The 17,714-nt window shown below is 41.8% G+C and overlaps 1 protein-coding gene across 2 annotated transcripts in view; it reads left to right on the forward strand.

The window, feature by feature from the left end:
• Positions 1-17,714, forward strand: part of Htt (huntingtin) — a 143,534-nt gene that overhangs the window by 68,672 nt on the left and 57,148 nt on the right. For both annotated transcript variants that reach the window (XM_027387134.2, XM_027387135.2), the window contains 6 exons: positions 598-725; positions 7,445-7,555; positions 11,547-11,624; positions 12,299-12,522; positions 13,595-13,673; positions 13,808-13,969. In XM_027387134.2, the coding sequence (XP_027242935.1) occupies positions 598-725; positions 7,445-7,555; positions 11,547-11,624; positions 12,299-12,522; positions 13,595-13,673; positions 13,808-13,969 (782 nt within the window). The remainder of the gene's footprint in view (positions 1-597; positions 726-7,444; positions 7,556-11,546; positions 11,625-12,298; positions 12,523-13,594; positions 13,674-13,807; positions 13,970-17,714) is intronic.

The following is a 17,714-nucleotide window of genomic DNA, read 5'->3' on the forward strand; positions in this document are numbered from 1 at the left end:
GTGACTGATGTTCCCTGTTCCCTCAAACCATTGAGAAGTCCTTAAAGCTGGAGGAAACTGTTCTGCTTGGCACTTTAGTGATGTATATGCCCTTTACAGAACATGTCCATATTGCTTAATTACCTTTTTTTTTTTTTTTTTTTTTTTTTTTTTTGGTTCTGTGGCTTTGGAGGCTGTCCTGGAACTAGCTCTTGTAGACTAGACTGGTCTCGAACTCACAGAGATCCTCCTACTTCTGCCTCCTGAGTGCTGGCACTTAATTGCTTAATGGGCCCATAGATACTGAGGTTGGCTTCAGCCATTCAGTCAGCAGAAAAGACTGGCTGAAACCACAGACAACTATGTCAGCCTTATGTTCATCGTTTCTTTCAATTCTTTTACTCTCAGGCTCTTAGTATTTTAGCCAATTCTTCATTACCTCCCAGCACACATTACTTCAAAAGTCAGGAGGTAAAAAGAGTTGAATGTTTCTGCTAGACCATTTTGAAAAGCCATCATTGTAGTAATTGCTGTTAAACTTGAAGTTTTTAACTTGTATCTAAAAAGCTTAAATTTTGGTTTTTGTTGTTGTTGTTTGTTTTGTTTTCTTTTTCTAAGCCTCTCGACAATCAGACACCTCAGGACCTGTCACAGCAAGTAAATCTTCTTCATTGGGGAGTTTCTACCATCTCCCTTCCTACCTCAAACTGCATGATGTCCTGAAAGCCACTCATGCCAACTATAAGGTACTACCCCCTGCTTATTTCTGAACATGTATTTCCATTGGGATGCATGTCCATGAACCCATGTGCATATTTACATAGAAAGAAGCCCTGTGAATAGGACTTAAATTTTTCCTTCCAAGTTTGTCTTCTAGCTTGGTTTATAGTACCTTAACAAATATTAGGAATTTTGTAATAGAGAAATGATTTCCTGTGGCCTCTGGGTGTTGTTTGTTTATTGACTTCCCAAGAATAACTTGGGTTCAGAGACAGTTCTCAAGGACTCCTGGGGCTCAGCACATAATCTTGTTTATAGGTAAGATTCGTCACTGCAATGTCCTGAAGACAGCCAAGCCAAGCAGGTTTCATGTACCCATCCCTCTGTGAGTCCCATAATATAGTGCAACTGCCCAATACAAACCATGATTATAATCTCAGGGGAGAAAAGCAGGTGGTCACTACAGACCTTAACCTGGGTGTCTGCACACTAGTACCATTGTCAGTTGGGTGTTTTCTATCAATGTGGAGCCTCCTTTGCCAGATGGCCTTCAATTCAGCTTTGCAGTGGCTTCTGGATGATGGGTCTGAGTTTTACATTCTCCACCCCCCCCCCAATTATTCTAACGTGAATGAATAATTTGTAGGCCTGCCCTTATTGATTTGAAATCCTGTCTTTATCAAATGCTAAAATGTTGGATTGTATGGTTTCATTTATGTTTTTGTTACACCAGATGGTCACTCATTTATTAGCACATATTTCTATTTTTTAATTCAATTAATTAATTTTGAGACTGGGGTCTTATCTGTCTAACTTTGGCTTGACCAGAATTGACCTCAAATCTCAGAGCCTCAAACTCACAGAGATCTACTGGCCTCTGCCTCCTAAGTGCTGGGACTAAAGGCATGTGCCACCAATGCCCTGCTATAGAAGTACATTTTAAAATTACTGCAGTTTTCTGATGTAACTCCCATTTTTCTTTATGATTTTATGGATACTGTCTGTTTTACCTATTTGTTAAAACTTCTTTTCTCACTTCAGAAATTTATGAAAGTTAAAAAGAAGTTTTTAAAGAACTGGTATTAGTAATTGTCTACCGGGTTTATAGATTCTTCTTTTGAATGCTAGTGATAATGCTTAAAGCTCTGTTAATGTACTCTTCTGTCGGCCCATAGTAGAGTAGTCACATGTAAAGTGTTCTGCTCATTTCTGCTCACATCATCTGTCACATGGGAACCTTTTGCCATGCTCCCAGTGTGTGCTCATGTTGGCCCTCTTTGTTCCTGAAACAAAATGTTCCTAAAATGGGTATTTAGTTTTAACCTTGGCTTCCCCAATACCTCAGACTTCTGCTTTGCTCTCTGGTCCCACTTCTTTAACTCTTGAGTTTGTGTGTTTTGAGTAGCTGTTCTACCCTGCTGTGTATCTTCTCACCTTGTCTTTCCTTCATTCTTAACTGAGTCTCCTGTTCTCTACCCACTCCTTGCCTGCTTCCTCTGCTTCCATTCTCCTCCCCTCCCATTACCTCTCTCCCTGGGTAAAGAAGGATCTTCTTGCCTATTGGAGTAGAGCTCATTCTTCATTAGGCCTTTAATCCTACATGACATCATTGCTTTGTTCTGAGCCTTGGGATCTCAGGTCTCACTGCTGGGTGACTCTTCTGTTCTTGGCACACTGAGATTGATCCCAATCACCCCAGAGTCAGACCTACTAGATTATATAACAGCATCTGTAGAGAGACAGAAGATCTGTCTGACCATAGGCAGGACCATGTTTATTCATGGCTGTTGTTCTTTTGCTTAAGTTTCTGGGCGCATGATGGAACCTGAACCAAGAGATACATTATCCATGGAGTTTATTAAGGAGGGAGGAGAGCAAGAGGGGAGAAGAGACAGAGAGAGAAAGGGGCAAAGGGCAAGAGAGCAAGAGAAGAGAAAGGCAAAAGCAGAAAGAGAGTGTAAGTGGGCGGGGGCCTGTCTTTTAAAGGGGTCCTTTGCATCTGCTTGCAGACTAGTTAGTACTCATGAAACCCTGGGCTGACCAGAGTACTGTCTGAGTGTATCCTGCCAGGTAACAGGGGCAGGCCAGCATAATGCCTGAATCCTTACAATGGCAAGGGAATATTTTGTCACCTATATGTAGATGGCTAAAGTGCCTAACAGAAGAAGATGGGATGCTGCCCTGTATGGGGCAGAAATGACTTTCACAGTCATAAGGAAAGCTGGAAAGTATAGTCTTCAAGCAGGAAACCATCAATCCTAACTCTTGGGAGGATATAAAACATGTAGGGCAGGGGAGTGAGATGTTTTCTGCTGAGGAGGGTCTTTGATGGAGGTGGTAGGTCTGGGTTCATTGAAGAGGGTGTCCTTTGGTCATATAGCAGGGAGGCAGTTTTATTTTGGTTGGCTGAGGTGGATCAGGCAATTGAGACACCTGAAAAATAATTCTCAGAGGGCAGATGATGTGGTTATAGAGTAGAACTGAAAGATTTTCTCCAGGAAGGTTGAGGGATAGGGAGGAGCAGAGGCAGGAGAGACAGTAGATTGGTGAGAGACAGTGGGTATAGAGTTGATTCAGGGTGACAGCCACTGGTTCCATTAGCAGAATAGCAGGGAGCTACAGAAGGAAATAGAAGAAAATAATAGAAGGAAATAGAAGAAAATATAAGACTCTAATGTAAAGAATGGTACCTGGCCTGGGGTGAAAGGGATGAAGGTACCTTTTAGTTTATCCAGTATCTAAAAGATCTGTTTGTAGTATATGAGGAGCAAATGTAGCTGATGTAGGGTGGGAAAGCTTATGTGGAACATTTTGCATGGGTATAAGGTGGGGTTCAGTAAGTAACGCATTTAAAAGGTAAAAACATAAGTGTGAGGAGTGTAAGGAGGAGGAAAGGAGTGACCTAAGGCAGGAGCCAGGGTGGGAGGGAACCAGAGCTCATAAGCAGGAGGAGGCTTGTAGGTTTTTTTGTTTTGTTTTGTTTTGTTTTTTTCAAATAGGATTTGTTGGCCTGGAAGCTGCATGTTCACAGAAGAGAACACAAATCCCAGAGCAGAAGTTAGATCTAATAGCCCTTTTTAACTCTGGAGTACTGCAGCATTTCAGGAGTCAAGCTGGTCCGTAAGGATGTTTAAGCTGATCTGAACTGATGAGACAGAGAGATTAATTGATCCAAAGAAGATTTTAGTGTAGCTGTTTTAGGTGTTAGGTCATACCTGCCACCTCCAAATGTCCAGAAGATGAGTTGGATGGCCCAAGGCCCATTAGTTCCCTTTCAGAGGTCACCCATACTGCTTTTAGGGATTTGGGGGTGTTGGTCTCATGGCAACTGCTTCAAGGCTGACACATGGTTGATGAGGGGAGCAGCAGTTAGAGAGCCTCCGAAGAGGGTCCATCCAAGGGGCCACAATAAAACAACAGTTGGTAAAGATCCATTGTAACGTTAAGTCAGGAGGTAATGACTGTAAAACTTTGTGGGGATATTCAGAGACAGAGTTCCATGAGGAAAACTTTTACAACAAGATTAACATGAATCAATGTAAGGTTAAAGTATAAAGTTAACATAAGGTTAAATGCAATTGTACAACTGGCTGAACCATGTACCAGAGTTATGTAGAAGGAAAAGGTAACTAACTGTAGTTAGCTGTTTGCTTACATCATACTCCTCATAAGGAGTGAGCTTCTGGAAACTTTGAAAGAGAAATCGGTTAAAGTCAGCATTCAAGTAATGAATCTGAACAGAAAGTGTCTAAGTGATATTTGTTGCTTCCAAGTATGGTGAATTTTGTATATTTGTTTCAAATATTAACAATGCCAGCTATTATTTAGCTCTCAAAAACAGTACCTTTTTGTTGTTGTTTTTTCCTGGCAGGGTTCTTTGTGTAGCCCTGGCTGTCTTGGAATTTGGCTCTCTGAGTTCAAGGCCAGCCTATTCTACAAACTGAGATACAGTACAGCCAAGACTATTAAACAGAGAAACCCTGTCTCAAAGAAAAGAAAGAAAATAGATTCTTCTCTCATACAATACATCCCAACCACAGTTTGCCTTCCCTCCACTTCTCCCAGCTTCTTCACTTCTCCCCTCTCTAGCTTCACTTCCACTCTGTCTCCCTTCAGAAAAGAGCAGCCCTTCGAAACAACAACCAAACACAAAAAAGCAAAATACAATATGGCAAGGCAAAAGCCCTCACACTGAGGCTGGACAATAGTTCCAAGAGCAGGCAAAAGAGTCAAAGGCACATTGGCCCCCACAGTTAGAAGTCCCACAAAAACACCAAGCTAACAGCCATAAAATATACACAGAGGACCTAGTGCAGACCCCTGCAGGGCCCGTGCTTGCTACTTCAGTCTGTGTGACCCATATGCACCATACTTAATTGATTCAGTAGGCTGTGTTCTCCTGGTGTCCTCTATCCCTCTTACAGTCTTCCCGTCACCTCTTCCACATGATTCCTCTAACCACAAGGGGAGGGACCCAGTGGAGACCTCCAATTTAGACTATGTTACTGCATAATATTTGGCTATGGGTCTCTCTCTCCACTCCCATCTGTTGCCGGGGTAAGCCTCTCTGACGACAACTGGGTAAGGCACCAGTCTGAGTAAAGTATAGCAGAATATCATTAGGAATCATTTCATGATTATTTATTTATTTATTTATTTATTTATTTATTTATAGAGGCATGGTCTGTGGAATCCACAAGAGATGTGGGCTGGGTTAAAGGAGGCTGCAGCTGGTTATGTGTTACATTGTTAGGGAGGAGATTGGGGGATTGGCTCTAAGGGAGTAGAGAGAGTAGAGAAGGTCAAGAATTAGAACTTTTTAAGGTTCATACTTGTCGACAATAAAATTATAAAATCCTATAAAAAGAATTACGGCCAGGTGGTGATGGTGCACGCCTTTAATCCCAGCACTTGAGAGGTAAAGGCAGGTGAATCTCTGTGAGTTTGAGGTCAACCTGGTCTACAGAGTGAGTTCCAGGACAGCCAGAGTTCCACACAGAGAAACCCTTTCTCCAAAAAAAAAAAAAAGAAAGAAAGAAAGAAAAAGAAAGAAGGAAAGAAAGAAAGAAAAGAAAAAGAATTACTACTTATTTATTGTGAATTGTTAAAGATATATGTTAATGGTTAATCATCATATAATGATCAAATTATTTAATGTGCTCAGAACTATATTTGTAGTCATGCTGAGTAAAAATGTAATTAATTCACTTACAGGGACAAACTTGGAGGGAGAAACCAGTATTAGGTCTCCCAAATGGAGCTTTTTAGGTTAGCCCATATCCAGGCTGAGGGTGTATACTTTGAAATGGAGAATTTGGAACCCATGGTGGGACCCAAGATTAAGGTAAAAACAAGGGTTAGTATTCAGCCTCTTAGAGTGTCTGCAAAGCTTCAAATTGACCAACTGCTCCAAATGAGCCTCCAAAGTAAGGGGGTGTCCTTACACTCTATAATCCCAAGGTTAAGAAACTACAGGGCCAGGCCCACCAATGGTGGTACACGCCTTTAATCTCAGCACTGTGAGTTCAAGGCCAGCCTGGTCTACAGAATGAGTTTCAGGACAGTCAGGATTGTTACACAAAGAAACCATGTCTAGGAAGAAGAAGAAGAAAAGAATGAATGAATGAAAGAAAGGAAAAAGAAAAGAAGAAAGAAAGAAAGAAAAGAAAGAAAGAAAGAAAGAAAGAAAGAAAGAAAGAAAGAAAGAAACCATAGGGTTAGTAGAAGGTTCTCAGGGCTTTTGACTGAATAAGGGGTAAGGCAGTAGAGAGTTCCCAGAATAAGAATTCTCAGCCAAAGTTTCTAAAGCCAGTGGAATGTCTCCAGTGCCTTTGAGGGAGAGAGACAAAAGAGAGCTACAGTGAACTCCCAGACCTAACTATGGTGCCCCTGAGTTAAGTCCCACTATTTACCTTGTCCTGGTGTATGGTATGTTGCATGTGTGTTCTAGTTGATTGCAGGGTGGCCTCCTACCTGGAAAGTCAGACTGTGTTAAGGTGAGAAAGAAAGGGTGGAGACAGTAAAAAGAAAAGGTTGCTCGAGAGAAACAGCTGGCCCTGCCAGGAAGAGTATGAAAGCCAGGGAAGTTTTCTGTAGGTGGCTTGAGTGGGTGGTGAGCTCAGATTTCCCATTACAGGTTTAAATTATTAAAGGCAGCTGTAGAGAGACAGAGGTGAAAAAAAGAGGCTTGGTTTGACCTTAGGCAGAACATGATGAGGAGGGCACTTTTGTTACCCATCTGTATGGATGGCCAAAATGCCAACAGAAGAAGATGGGATGCAGCCTCTTATTAAGGCAGAGGTGACCTACACAGTTCTCATGGAAAGCTAGAAAGTGTAGTGTTTCGTCAAGAAACTGTCAAGGCCCACTCTCATTTCCTGTTCCATGTCTTCTGCCTTTGACCCTTTCATCATGGGTGGTTAGGTTCAAGTTCAGTGGGCAGGTTTTTTTCTGTTGTGATATTTTGCTACTGGCTCTTTGCAGAAGCAGTCCCCCGCATCTGAGTCTATAGAAATAGGGGAATTGGTATATACTTCGGTTAAGCAGAAGTGTTTAGAATCATCACCCTCCAACTGATTTGACTACATCTGAAATTGACAGTGACCATTCACCCCTGAGATGGTGAGAATCTAGGTCAGCACTGCAGAAGCATCTCCCGCAGCAGATGACATTTGTGTCTTTATTGTAGATAAACAGACTTCGGTGGTGCCAGTAACCGTGTGCTCTCTCCTTCCACCTTGCCAAGGTCACCTTAGATCTTCAGAACAGCACTGAAAAGTTTGGGGGGTTCCTGCGCTCTGCCTTGGACGTCCTCTCTCAGATTCTAGAACTGGCAACACTGCAGGATATTGGAAAGGTTCGTGTCTGATCTGTTTTCCTTGAACCTGGGTCGGAGTACTTCACATGACACCTAGTCATGTGCTGCAGGCACATCTACAGCTACAGCAGCTGGGGAGACTGCATCCCATTTGTGTCCAGAACTGCAGTGTATGTACCCAGGCAGTCTATTAGGTCTGTTATCACATTTTTTTCATTTAAGGGTTTTTCTTAAACCTCATTTAGTATAGAAAATGTTGAAAATGTGCTCACAGGATCCTTTTTTTCTCCTTTGACCTTTTTTAATGGAAAGGAATGAAGTCAGATTAGCAAGAGTGCTGACTGACTCCATCCATAGCTCAAAAAAGTAGCAGCAGATCTGGGCTCATGTTCTGTAGTTTTGAGTATAGTGATCTTTTTTTCCCCAGCCCATATGCTCACACCTATGTCCTGTCATTGCTAAAATTTTTGCTTTAATCTCTAACAGCATATCTTATTTCTACTATACTCCCACGGTAAGTCAAATAGCCATTTTCAACTTGTATCTTCAAGTGAAATACAATATTGTTGTCCCAGGCCCTGCCAGCCAGATGTCAAAACCTATTCATGCTAATATTCCTTGTATGAAAGCCTACCCACATCTGCATATAAGACTAAATTATCTTGAAATGACTTATAACACCATGTATATAGTTGTTACACTGTATTGTTTAGGGAATGGTGATAAGGAAAGTAGCCTACAGAAGTTCAGTATGGACACTGAACTTTTCTCCCACACTTATTCTTGTCTTTGTCCCATTCTATTAGGCAACACTATTTTACAAATTTGTCTCTTCATTGCCTTCAGCAGTGCCTGAATACAGTAACATTCAGTGGACATTTGTTTAATGAACAGATGTTCTCAAGAATCAGTTTGAAAGCTGGTTATGTTGTTTATACCTGCTAAGTTAGATATAACGGTACATACCTATAATCCCACCAGAGGCTGCGACTTGGGAAGCTGTGGCAGGAGCTCAAAGACCACCTATATCAAAAAGAAATGAATAAGGAGAATTGATTTGAGTATCTCATATACCTTATAGCTTTGCTCCTAGTATGAGTAGCCCCTGTCATAATTCCATAATATTAACAAATAGCCTTCATTTTCCCACTGTCAAGTAGATCTTGTTATTTCACACCAATTTTTATACATAGCTGAAATGTATTATGTGTGAGTTTTGCTTGCATTGTATATAATACACTTTTCCCCATATAACTTACTAATCTGTGTTGTGTTTCCTCTGACTTCTCTTTAGAGTTCATGCTGGTTTTGAGTGATTTTATTACCATGTGTCTTGATATGGTTTTCCTTTCATCTCTGTTTCTTGTACTTTGGATTTGTTGAATTACTTGGATCTTGGGCTTTGTAGTTTTCCACAGTTGAGAAAAGTTGGAGCTATTTACTTAAATATTTTGGTACCCTTTCCCTCATCCTGTCTCTTAAAGGTCTTTTGATTATCTTCTAAAAAACCCATATTTAGTTGCTTGAAATTGCCCTTAGCTTACCATTACTCTTTTCAGGATTTGGGTTTTATTTTTCTAGATTCATATTTAATTATTTGTATATGTTTGTGTCTGTGTGTGGTACGTACATGTGAGCACAGGTGCTGGCAGAATTCAGAAAAGGGCACCAGAGCCCCTAAAGCTGGAGTTGTGGGTGGTTGTGAGCCACCTAATGTGGGTTCTGGGAGCCCAACTCAGGTCCTCTGCAAGACAGCATCTGCTCTTAACTGTCTTTCTGGCTCCTCTTTTTAGTTTTTTTTTTTTTTTAATTACTTTATCTCCTTTTCCTTTCATCGTTACTGTTACAGTCTTCAGGTTCTCTAAGCTTCCCCCCCCCCAATCTGCTTTACTATAAAATCCCATCAATTGTATCTTTCATCATTAACATTATAGTCTTTATCATTAGCAGTTTGATTTATATCTCTTTAAATTCCCTGTCTTTATCTAACCTAAAAGTTTATTTATTCATGTGTGTGTGTGCACGTGGTACCTGCCACATGGATGGCAGAAGAGTATTATCTCCACCTATTTCTTTCCCTAAATTGGGCACTCCATTTTTTTCTGCTGTGCTAGAAGCCAGCAATCTTATCTCTTTTCTCCTTGGAGTTAGGGTTATAGGTGTGCACAGGTTACCCAGCTTGTTCCATGGATGCTGGGATCAGAATTCTGGCCCTAATGATTATGCAACAAGTGTTTTTAACCATTGAGCTACTTAACTGTTTTAAATAAATATTTTTGTTAATTCTTTAAAATTTTTATGTAACATATTCTGATCATCTTTATTCTCAACTGTCCCATGGTCCTTGCTCCTTGTGCCCCCCCCCCCCAATTTAAGAATCCATCAACTCCACTTTTTGTTGTTTATACTTCTCAGTGTGAGGCCATCCACTGGGATGTGGCAGATCAAGTAGGCTCTGTGCTCTTAAAGAAAACTGACTCTCCTTCCTTCTGAAGCCATCAACTGTCCATAGCTCCTCAGTTAGGGGTGGGGGCTTATGAACCCATCTCACTTCCTACTAGGATGTTAACTGGCTTGATCTTGTACAGACACTCACAGATGCTGTGAGTTCATGATCGTAGCAGTTCATGTCAAGAAGTCACTCTCTGACTCCTGGTTCTTACAGTATTTCTGTCCCTTGTTTTGAGGTGGTCCCTGAGCCTTGTGAAGGGTGTGTAATGTAGATGTTCCATTTGTGCCTGAATTTAATTTTTTTAAATACAGTTGTAATTAATAACTGATTTGATATACTTTGCTAACTAAAATTTTCTCAATTCTAGGTTTTTGGCTAAATGATTATGTTTATTTTTATTATTGATTGGGTTTCCTTGCTTGCCTGGTAATCTTTGACTGGATGCCTGGCATTGCAAACTTTTCTGTTGAGTGCCAGGTATTTTGTATTCTGTTGTCATCAGCTATCTTATGGAATCTAGTACTGTTACATGAAACCAGCTGCTCTTCCCTTGCTTTTACAGTTTGTCAGATGGGTTGCTGTGGTACCTGAGCTGGTTTCATTATTCTCCTCTCCTAGAGAAGTCACATCTAACTGAACATTCTACCCTTTGCCTGTCTGCTGGTAGAGCAGGGCCTGTTCCCAGCCTGTGTGAGTGCCCAGTACTACTCCTTCAGTTCTTCTCATGACTGTGTCTTAGGCCTTGCCTTTGGCAGCTTCCTTAATTGTCTTTGGAGTATTCCTTCCCAAGATCTCCAGGAATCTCTGGATGACTTGTCTTCTTGGTACCATACCCTGGGAGCTGCAGTGTTCTTGGGGTTTTTGTTTCCCTCCAGCCTGGCTTCTGTCCCCTTGATGTGTCACAGCCTGGGAACGTTCTTACCATCCTTATCTAGGAACATCCTAGGGCCTTGCTTTGTCTCACCTTTCAGGGTCACTGGTCTTTATGGCCTAATGTCCAGTGTCTGAGAACTGTGGTGTCAAAGCTGGAGTCTTTTTAAAATATGTTTTCATCATTTCAGAAAGAGGAGAGAAACCTCTCAATATTACATTGTGGCATCTGTGGTAGTGACCTGATTCCTTACAATTCTGGAACTCCTAGAGGGCCAACAATTGCGTCCTTTCTCTATATTTGTAGCACCTGGTATCATTTCACTGGTGCACTGAGTGTTCTGTGCAGGCTGCAGTGAGGGTTATTGGCAGTGGCTCTCACAGTGCCTTAAACATTACATTCAGGGTCCACAAGCTTTTGACCCCTTTGTACATTTCTCAGTGCCTGCCCTGAAAACAGGATGAATGTAGATACTTGATTAGTTACTGAATGATTGAATGACAGACTCAGTACATAAATGTACATGAAAGCAGTTTTCATATAATTGTAGATACAGGAGTTCTTGTGACTCTGTTGAGATGATTGATTGAAAATATTAATCTGATTTTCTCTGACATTTATACAGTTTATATGGAGATTGTCTTATTCCCAATTGGCAACAATAATGGTCACCAGTGAGTAATGTAATATCATCCTCTTCCTTTCAGTGTGTTGAAGAGGTCCTTGGTTATCTGAAATCCTGCTTTAGTCGAGAACCAATGATGGCAACTGTCTGTGTTCAGCAGGTGAGTGTCATTTCCTGTCCATTGGGATTCGGGCTAACTCCTCAGGCCAAAGCAACAAAATTTAGTTCCCTTTTTAGAAGCTGGTGCTCATGGTGTGGTATCAGGAAGGGCTGAGTGTCTCTCACTGCCACTCTTGCTTGCTCTATGATTGGGACTGTGAGGGGGCAGAAGGCATCAAAAGCAGCACTGGTCCTCATTGCTTTGCCTTTGTTTGTCACCCTATCCTGGTGGGAAAAAGGCTCTTTTCACTTAGAACTACAGAGAATCCCAGGCACAGTGGCACCACATGGTGGGAATCTTCTGAGGTACTGACTCACAGGGATTCACAACAAAACTTTCCATCATATATTCCTGCTGGATTTGCTACTGGGAAAGGAGAGTCTTAAAGGGTGTTTACTTTTGGTTTGGTTTTGTTTTCCCTTCTTCATTTTAGTAGTGGTACTGAGGGTTGAACCTGGCTTTGTGTATTCTAGGAAAGACAGACGTTTTAAATTTTGAAACATGATCTCACTAAGTTGCCCCCAGGCTCACCTGGAACTTGCAACTTGCCTATTTCAGTCATGTCCATCCTAACCCCTGTCCACCAGATGGGATAACAGACGGGCCTGTGCTGCTCATCTACATTAAATCTATATTAAGTGATATATATTGATGTTTCAATTCTTTCATTCTAGCTATTGAAGACTCTCTTTGGGACAAACTTGGCCTCACAGTTTGATGGCTTATCTTCGAACCCCAGCAAGTCTCAATGCCGAGCACAGCGCCTTGGCTCTTCCAGTGTGAGGCCAGGCTTATATCACTACTGCTTCATGGCACCGTACACACACTTCACGCAGGCCTTGGCTGATGCCAGTCTGAGGAACATGGTGCAGGCGGAGCAGGAGCATGATGCCTCAGGGTAATAGTTATTGATACGAAGATGAGTAATGTGTAGCCCTGCCCTGAAGGCTACACTACTGGCTGAGTTATGCTGCAGTCTGCCATCCAGAGGTGGCAGTCTGGAGAGGAAGAACCCAAACTGGCTGCCTGTGAAGCATAATTTCTAACTTTCAAATCCTGCCCCAGACTAGAAGTGGTATATGCGTGACCTCACCTATTGAAAGCATTTGGTGCTTGCCAGGGCTCATGAATGGCATTCCTTATAGTAAGATGGCATGTGTCATGGTGCCTCTTTGTTCTATGATGCAAAAGACCAACTTCAAATTGGCATGGTGGTGCTAGTTTTTAGAGCTATTAAAGGGCACACAAAATCTGGGGTGTGTTATTTTGGATTTCTACATGAATTCACGTTAATCTTTTTAATGCCAGCAATGTGGAAGTCTCTCCCTCTATTTCTCCTTTCTTTCAGGACCTCATTTGCTAGGCATGTTTGTACTTTACCATTGAGCTCTATTGTAGCCCTATTTTGAAATGCTACTCTGTGTAGGAGTGGTAATAAAATCCTTTCCTTTTTATGATGATCAGACATTATTGGAATCAGGGAAAATACTCCTATTCTGGGCTTTATCTTGATGTTCATGTATGTGCCCATATCTCTTGTTTTGCTGTATTTTCAAACATTTTATGAGATGGGTCTCTCTCTCTATGCTGCTTTTTAGGCTGATGTTGAACTTACGGAATTCATCAGTCTTACCCTAAGAAAACCAAGTGATATATGTAAATTACCTATCTTCCAGACAATTCTCACTTCTCAAGCCCTCTTAGAGAGTGGACTGAGGAGTGGGTTTCCTGTAGCAACAAACATGGGCTTGCATAACTTCTGCAGGCACAGCACAGGTACTGTGTATCTGCACACTCAGATGAGTCCTGCTATCTCCAGCACATGTTGCTCTTGTATCCAGTGGCCTTTCTAAGTCTCATTTTGATATGGTCTGATTTTTTGAACATGAAGTTGAACTGATGATGTATGGCTGAGTACAGAGGAGATTATTAAAAGGTATTTGTTGTTTCTGCTTTTGGCCATTTGTCAGGTGGTTTGATGTACTCCAGAAAGTGTCTGCCCAATTGAAGACGAACCTCACAAGCGTCACAAAGAACCGTGCGGATAAGGTGAATGGTGCTGCAGCTAGAGATGGCATGTGGGCCATGCCACAGGGACGCAAATGGAGCTCAGCACTTTCTAGATTGGTTGCTAGAAGCTTCTAATTGTAACCGTGGTTTCTTTCATTTTTTTCCCCCTATAGAATGCTATTCACAATCACATTAGATTATTTGAGCCTCTTGTTATAAAAGCATTGAAGCAGTACACCACAACGACATCTGTACAGTTGCAGAAGCAGGTTTTGGATTTGCTGGCACAGCTGGTTCAGCTACGGGTCAATTATTGTCTGCTGGATTCGGATCAGGTTTGTCTCTGCTTGGTATTCACCATACCTATTTCTAACTGAATACAAATTGAAACTGAAAAGATACTGTCCCAAATCTGTACCATGTTCCAGTGGAGTTTGTTAGGCTTTAGAAATTTCAGTGGGTTTTCCACATCTGTATACCTAATTGCAACTCCAAAATAAGTTTTTTTAATTGTAAGATATAATTTAAAATTTATTGTGATGGGAAGGGGCATTTATGCAAAATTCAGACTTCTTAAAAACTGGTGATCTTCAGCCATTGGTGATGGTGTACACCTTTAATCCCAGCACTTTGGAGTCAGAGGCAGGAGGATCTTTGAGTTCAAGGACACCCTGGGATACACAGAGAAACCCTGTCTCAAAAAAAAAAAAAAAAAAAAAAAAGTAAAGAAACAAGCAGATAGATAAGTAAATAAATAGAAATAAAAACAGGTGATCATTTGATCAGAGAAGCTTCTTCTTTTCAGTGGGCAGTGGTCAAGTAAGTGGTTGTTGAGTGCTCAGCCCTCAATGGGACATCTATATCAAGCCCCCTCTTTCCTCTAAGGCTCAGGGAACACTGCAGAATTGGGGTCGAGGTATGGAAAAAAATGTTAGGGGTGGAGGATATGGAGGAGTGCTGTGAAATGCTGTTTTCTGGACATGACAGAGCTCTTGCAATTACAGGATCAAACCAGTCAACATCCCAGCATGGTTGGGGTTGGGGCTCAGGAGACCCACCGGAGGGGTTGTCATTTTTTCTTTGTGGTAGGGTAGCACTAGTTGGACTCAATGGGTTATAAAAAATAACAGTAAAACATCAAGATATCATTTATGGCCATTATATAATTTCAACCACTGATATAATCATCAGGCCCATAGCTGAGCACCTCATTCCTACATCATATAGGGCTGTGAAACTCGGATCTGAACTCCTCTCTTCAAACTCACTTTGCCTTTCTCATGCAATTCCTGTCATTATAACATTTCACTAGTCATATCCATGCCCCCGCCCCTCCCATATACACACAGGATTTCTCTGTGTAGCAGCCCTGGCTGTCCTGGAACTCACACTTTTTACATCTGGCTGGCCTTGAACTTACTAAGTTCCATCTGCCTCTGCTTCCTAAGTTCTGAGATTAAAAGCATGTACCACCATGCCTTGCCCACTAATCATATTTATAATATGTTTATAAATACAAATTCTCTTCAGGGACACCTTAGGTCCATGGCTTTCCATTGTTAAAAATTGGTCATCACTTTTGTGCTATGATCTTGGGCTACTCTTTCTGTGTGAATTACAAGGATGTGCCATTTGGGGAGACTCCTTGACCCTCATAAGCTCATGGTCATATCATAATGCAAAATGCACTTAGTTCAACTTCAAAAGCTCCCATAATCTTACAGTCTCAACATTGTTTAAAAATTCAAAGTCCTGTTTGAGACTGAAGGCAATTTCTTAATTGTACCACCCTTTGATTTGTAAAATCTAAAGCAAATTACATACTTCTAATCTACAATGCCATAGAATATACATTCTCATTCCAAAATGTAGGAATGGGGACACAGTGAAGAAATGCTGGACCCAAAGTAAGGCTGAAACCCAGCAGGGCAAACATCAAACCTATAGCTCCTTGTCCTCTGTTTGTCCTTTAGTTTTTAAGGGCTTAGATGGCCCAACACCTTAAGCTTTGCTGCTACTGCATACATCCCTTCCTTCCTCCCCTCTATCCCCCTTTCTTAGGTTACTTTCATTCCCTATATGTAGCTCTTTGAAGATAGCTCAGGCTCTAACATCTGCAACTTCTTGGTATCTCAATCATTATCCAGGCTTTAACTTTCACAGCTTCATGCAGTGGGCTCTTGGGGCCTTCTTGCAAAGACTCCTCTGCCTCATATTGCCTGGCCTTGGCAGCTCTCTGAAACCACAGAATAATCTATGATCCTCTCACTATTGCATTTTCCATGCTTCCAAAGCCAGTTCCACATGGAAAACTCTGCCAGGTTTGGCCAACAGTTTGGTATGGACTTCCTCCCCTTTGACCACACTAGCAACAGCTTTCTTGTTTGAAGCAGTTACTTTTTAGGAGCAAGCAGCCCCTTAGGCATCCTTCTTTCACTAGAAACTTAGCTGGATGAGGTGTTGCCCTTGTTACAATGCAGATTAGGAAGCCTCTCCTTAATGGCGCTAATCTTAATATCAATTACAGCTTCACTTTCAGCACACATCTGGGGTGGGGAGCCATGTTAACCTTGCTAGTGCTTTTTCTCTCTAAACAGAACATTTTTTTATTTCTTTCTGCCCCAGTTGTTCCTTTTCAGAGTAGACCTGCATTAGAGTTATCAGTAATAACCAGTCCATAGATTCCGTGTTATGCTGTCTTTAAAATTTCCTGCATCAAAGAAGTTAGTCCATTATTTTTTAATTTAGCCTCAAGCAACTTCTTAGGACATGAGCAAAAAGCAACCAGATTCTTTACTAAAATATTACATGAATGGCCTCTTAACCATTTGGTAATAGAGATCTTGTTTCTTTCTAAAACCTCAAGAGCAAGGCATTATTCTGGCACTGTCTCTTAGGCTTCTACAACTGCCTGAAAGACCCCTGGAGGCTCAGGCCCCCAGGATCTCAATCCAGGACCAATTTGTTTACCGAGCTAACCTCATGTTAGCGTGGGCCTTTCATCTATCCACCATGGCGGATGGCTAGGATGGCTAGGAATGAAGCGGTGAAGCCATGGCATAGAGATCTTATAGAGCAGCGTAAGGGGAGTGTCTAGGGGTACGCACAGGCTCAGGATTGGTGTGCCTCCAGGCTTGGAGGGTTTGCCCTGTGTTGATTGGTCATCCGGTTGTTATGGCCGATAGGCCCTCCCAGGGCGGTTGCTATGCTTTGCACATCATTGCTGTGCACTTGTCCGTAAAGCACACCCAGAGCCGTAAAGCATAGCACCACCAGCTAACTTCTGATTGGTTCCTTGCCATGAGGCAGGCATTTGACCACCTAGTGACCAAGGCAAGGTCAGGCAAGCACCTGTTAGCCTGTTATGGCTGCCGAAATGGGGAGCTGGTCCCTTCACTGCCCAGTAAGCTCTGCTTATACTGTACCACTGTAACCACTATCCTATTCCAAAGTTCCAAAGTCTTTTCACAGTGAGGTTCTTTACAATATCTCACTCTCATAGGAAGTTCTGAATTAGTTACTTTCTGCTGCTTTAATATAAAATAGAAGACCAAAAGAAACATAGAAGAAAACTTATTTTGCCTTGTGGTTCCAGAGGGATTGGAATCAGTCCATCATGGGGACTGGAAAGATGGCTCAGCAGTTAAGGACACTTGCTGCTCTCCCAGAAGTCCCAGATTTGATTCTCCAGCACCCCCACGGCACCCCCTTTGTGACTCCAGTTCCGAGGAGTCTGACACCTTCTTCTGTAGGCAAGACATTAACACATAAAATCCAAAATAAAAAAGGACATCATGCAGGGAGGCATGGCCACAGATATCTGCAGTAGGAAGTTGAAAGCTCATATCTCCATCCACATTCAATAAGCAAAGAGAATAAAAGTAGGGTGAAGTGATAAACTTTTAAAGCCTGAACTCAGTGACATACTTTCTTCAGCAAGGTGTTATCTCCCAAACACTATCAGCAGGAGATCATTTAAACCTGAGTCTATGAAGAAAATTTCTTATTCAAACCACCCTAGTGTGCTACTTCATTTCCATACCCCAACAACCTGGTCTACAGTTGTGGGCCATGGACTGT

The sequence above is a fragment of the Cricetulus griseus genome (assembly GCF_003668045.3).
Source record: "Cricetulus griseus strain 17A/GY chromosome 1 unlocalized genomic scaffold, alternate assembly CriGri-PICRH-1.0 chr1_1, whole genome shotgun sequence".
In the NCBI taxonomy this organism is placed as follows: Eukaryota; Metazoa; Chordata; class Mammalia; order Rodentia; family Cricetidae; genus Cricetulus; species Cricetulus griseus.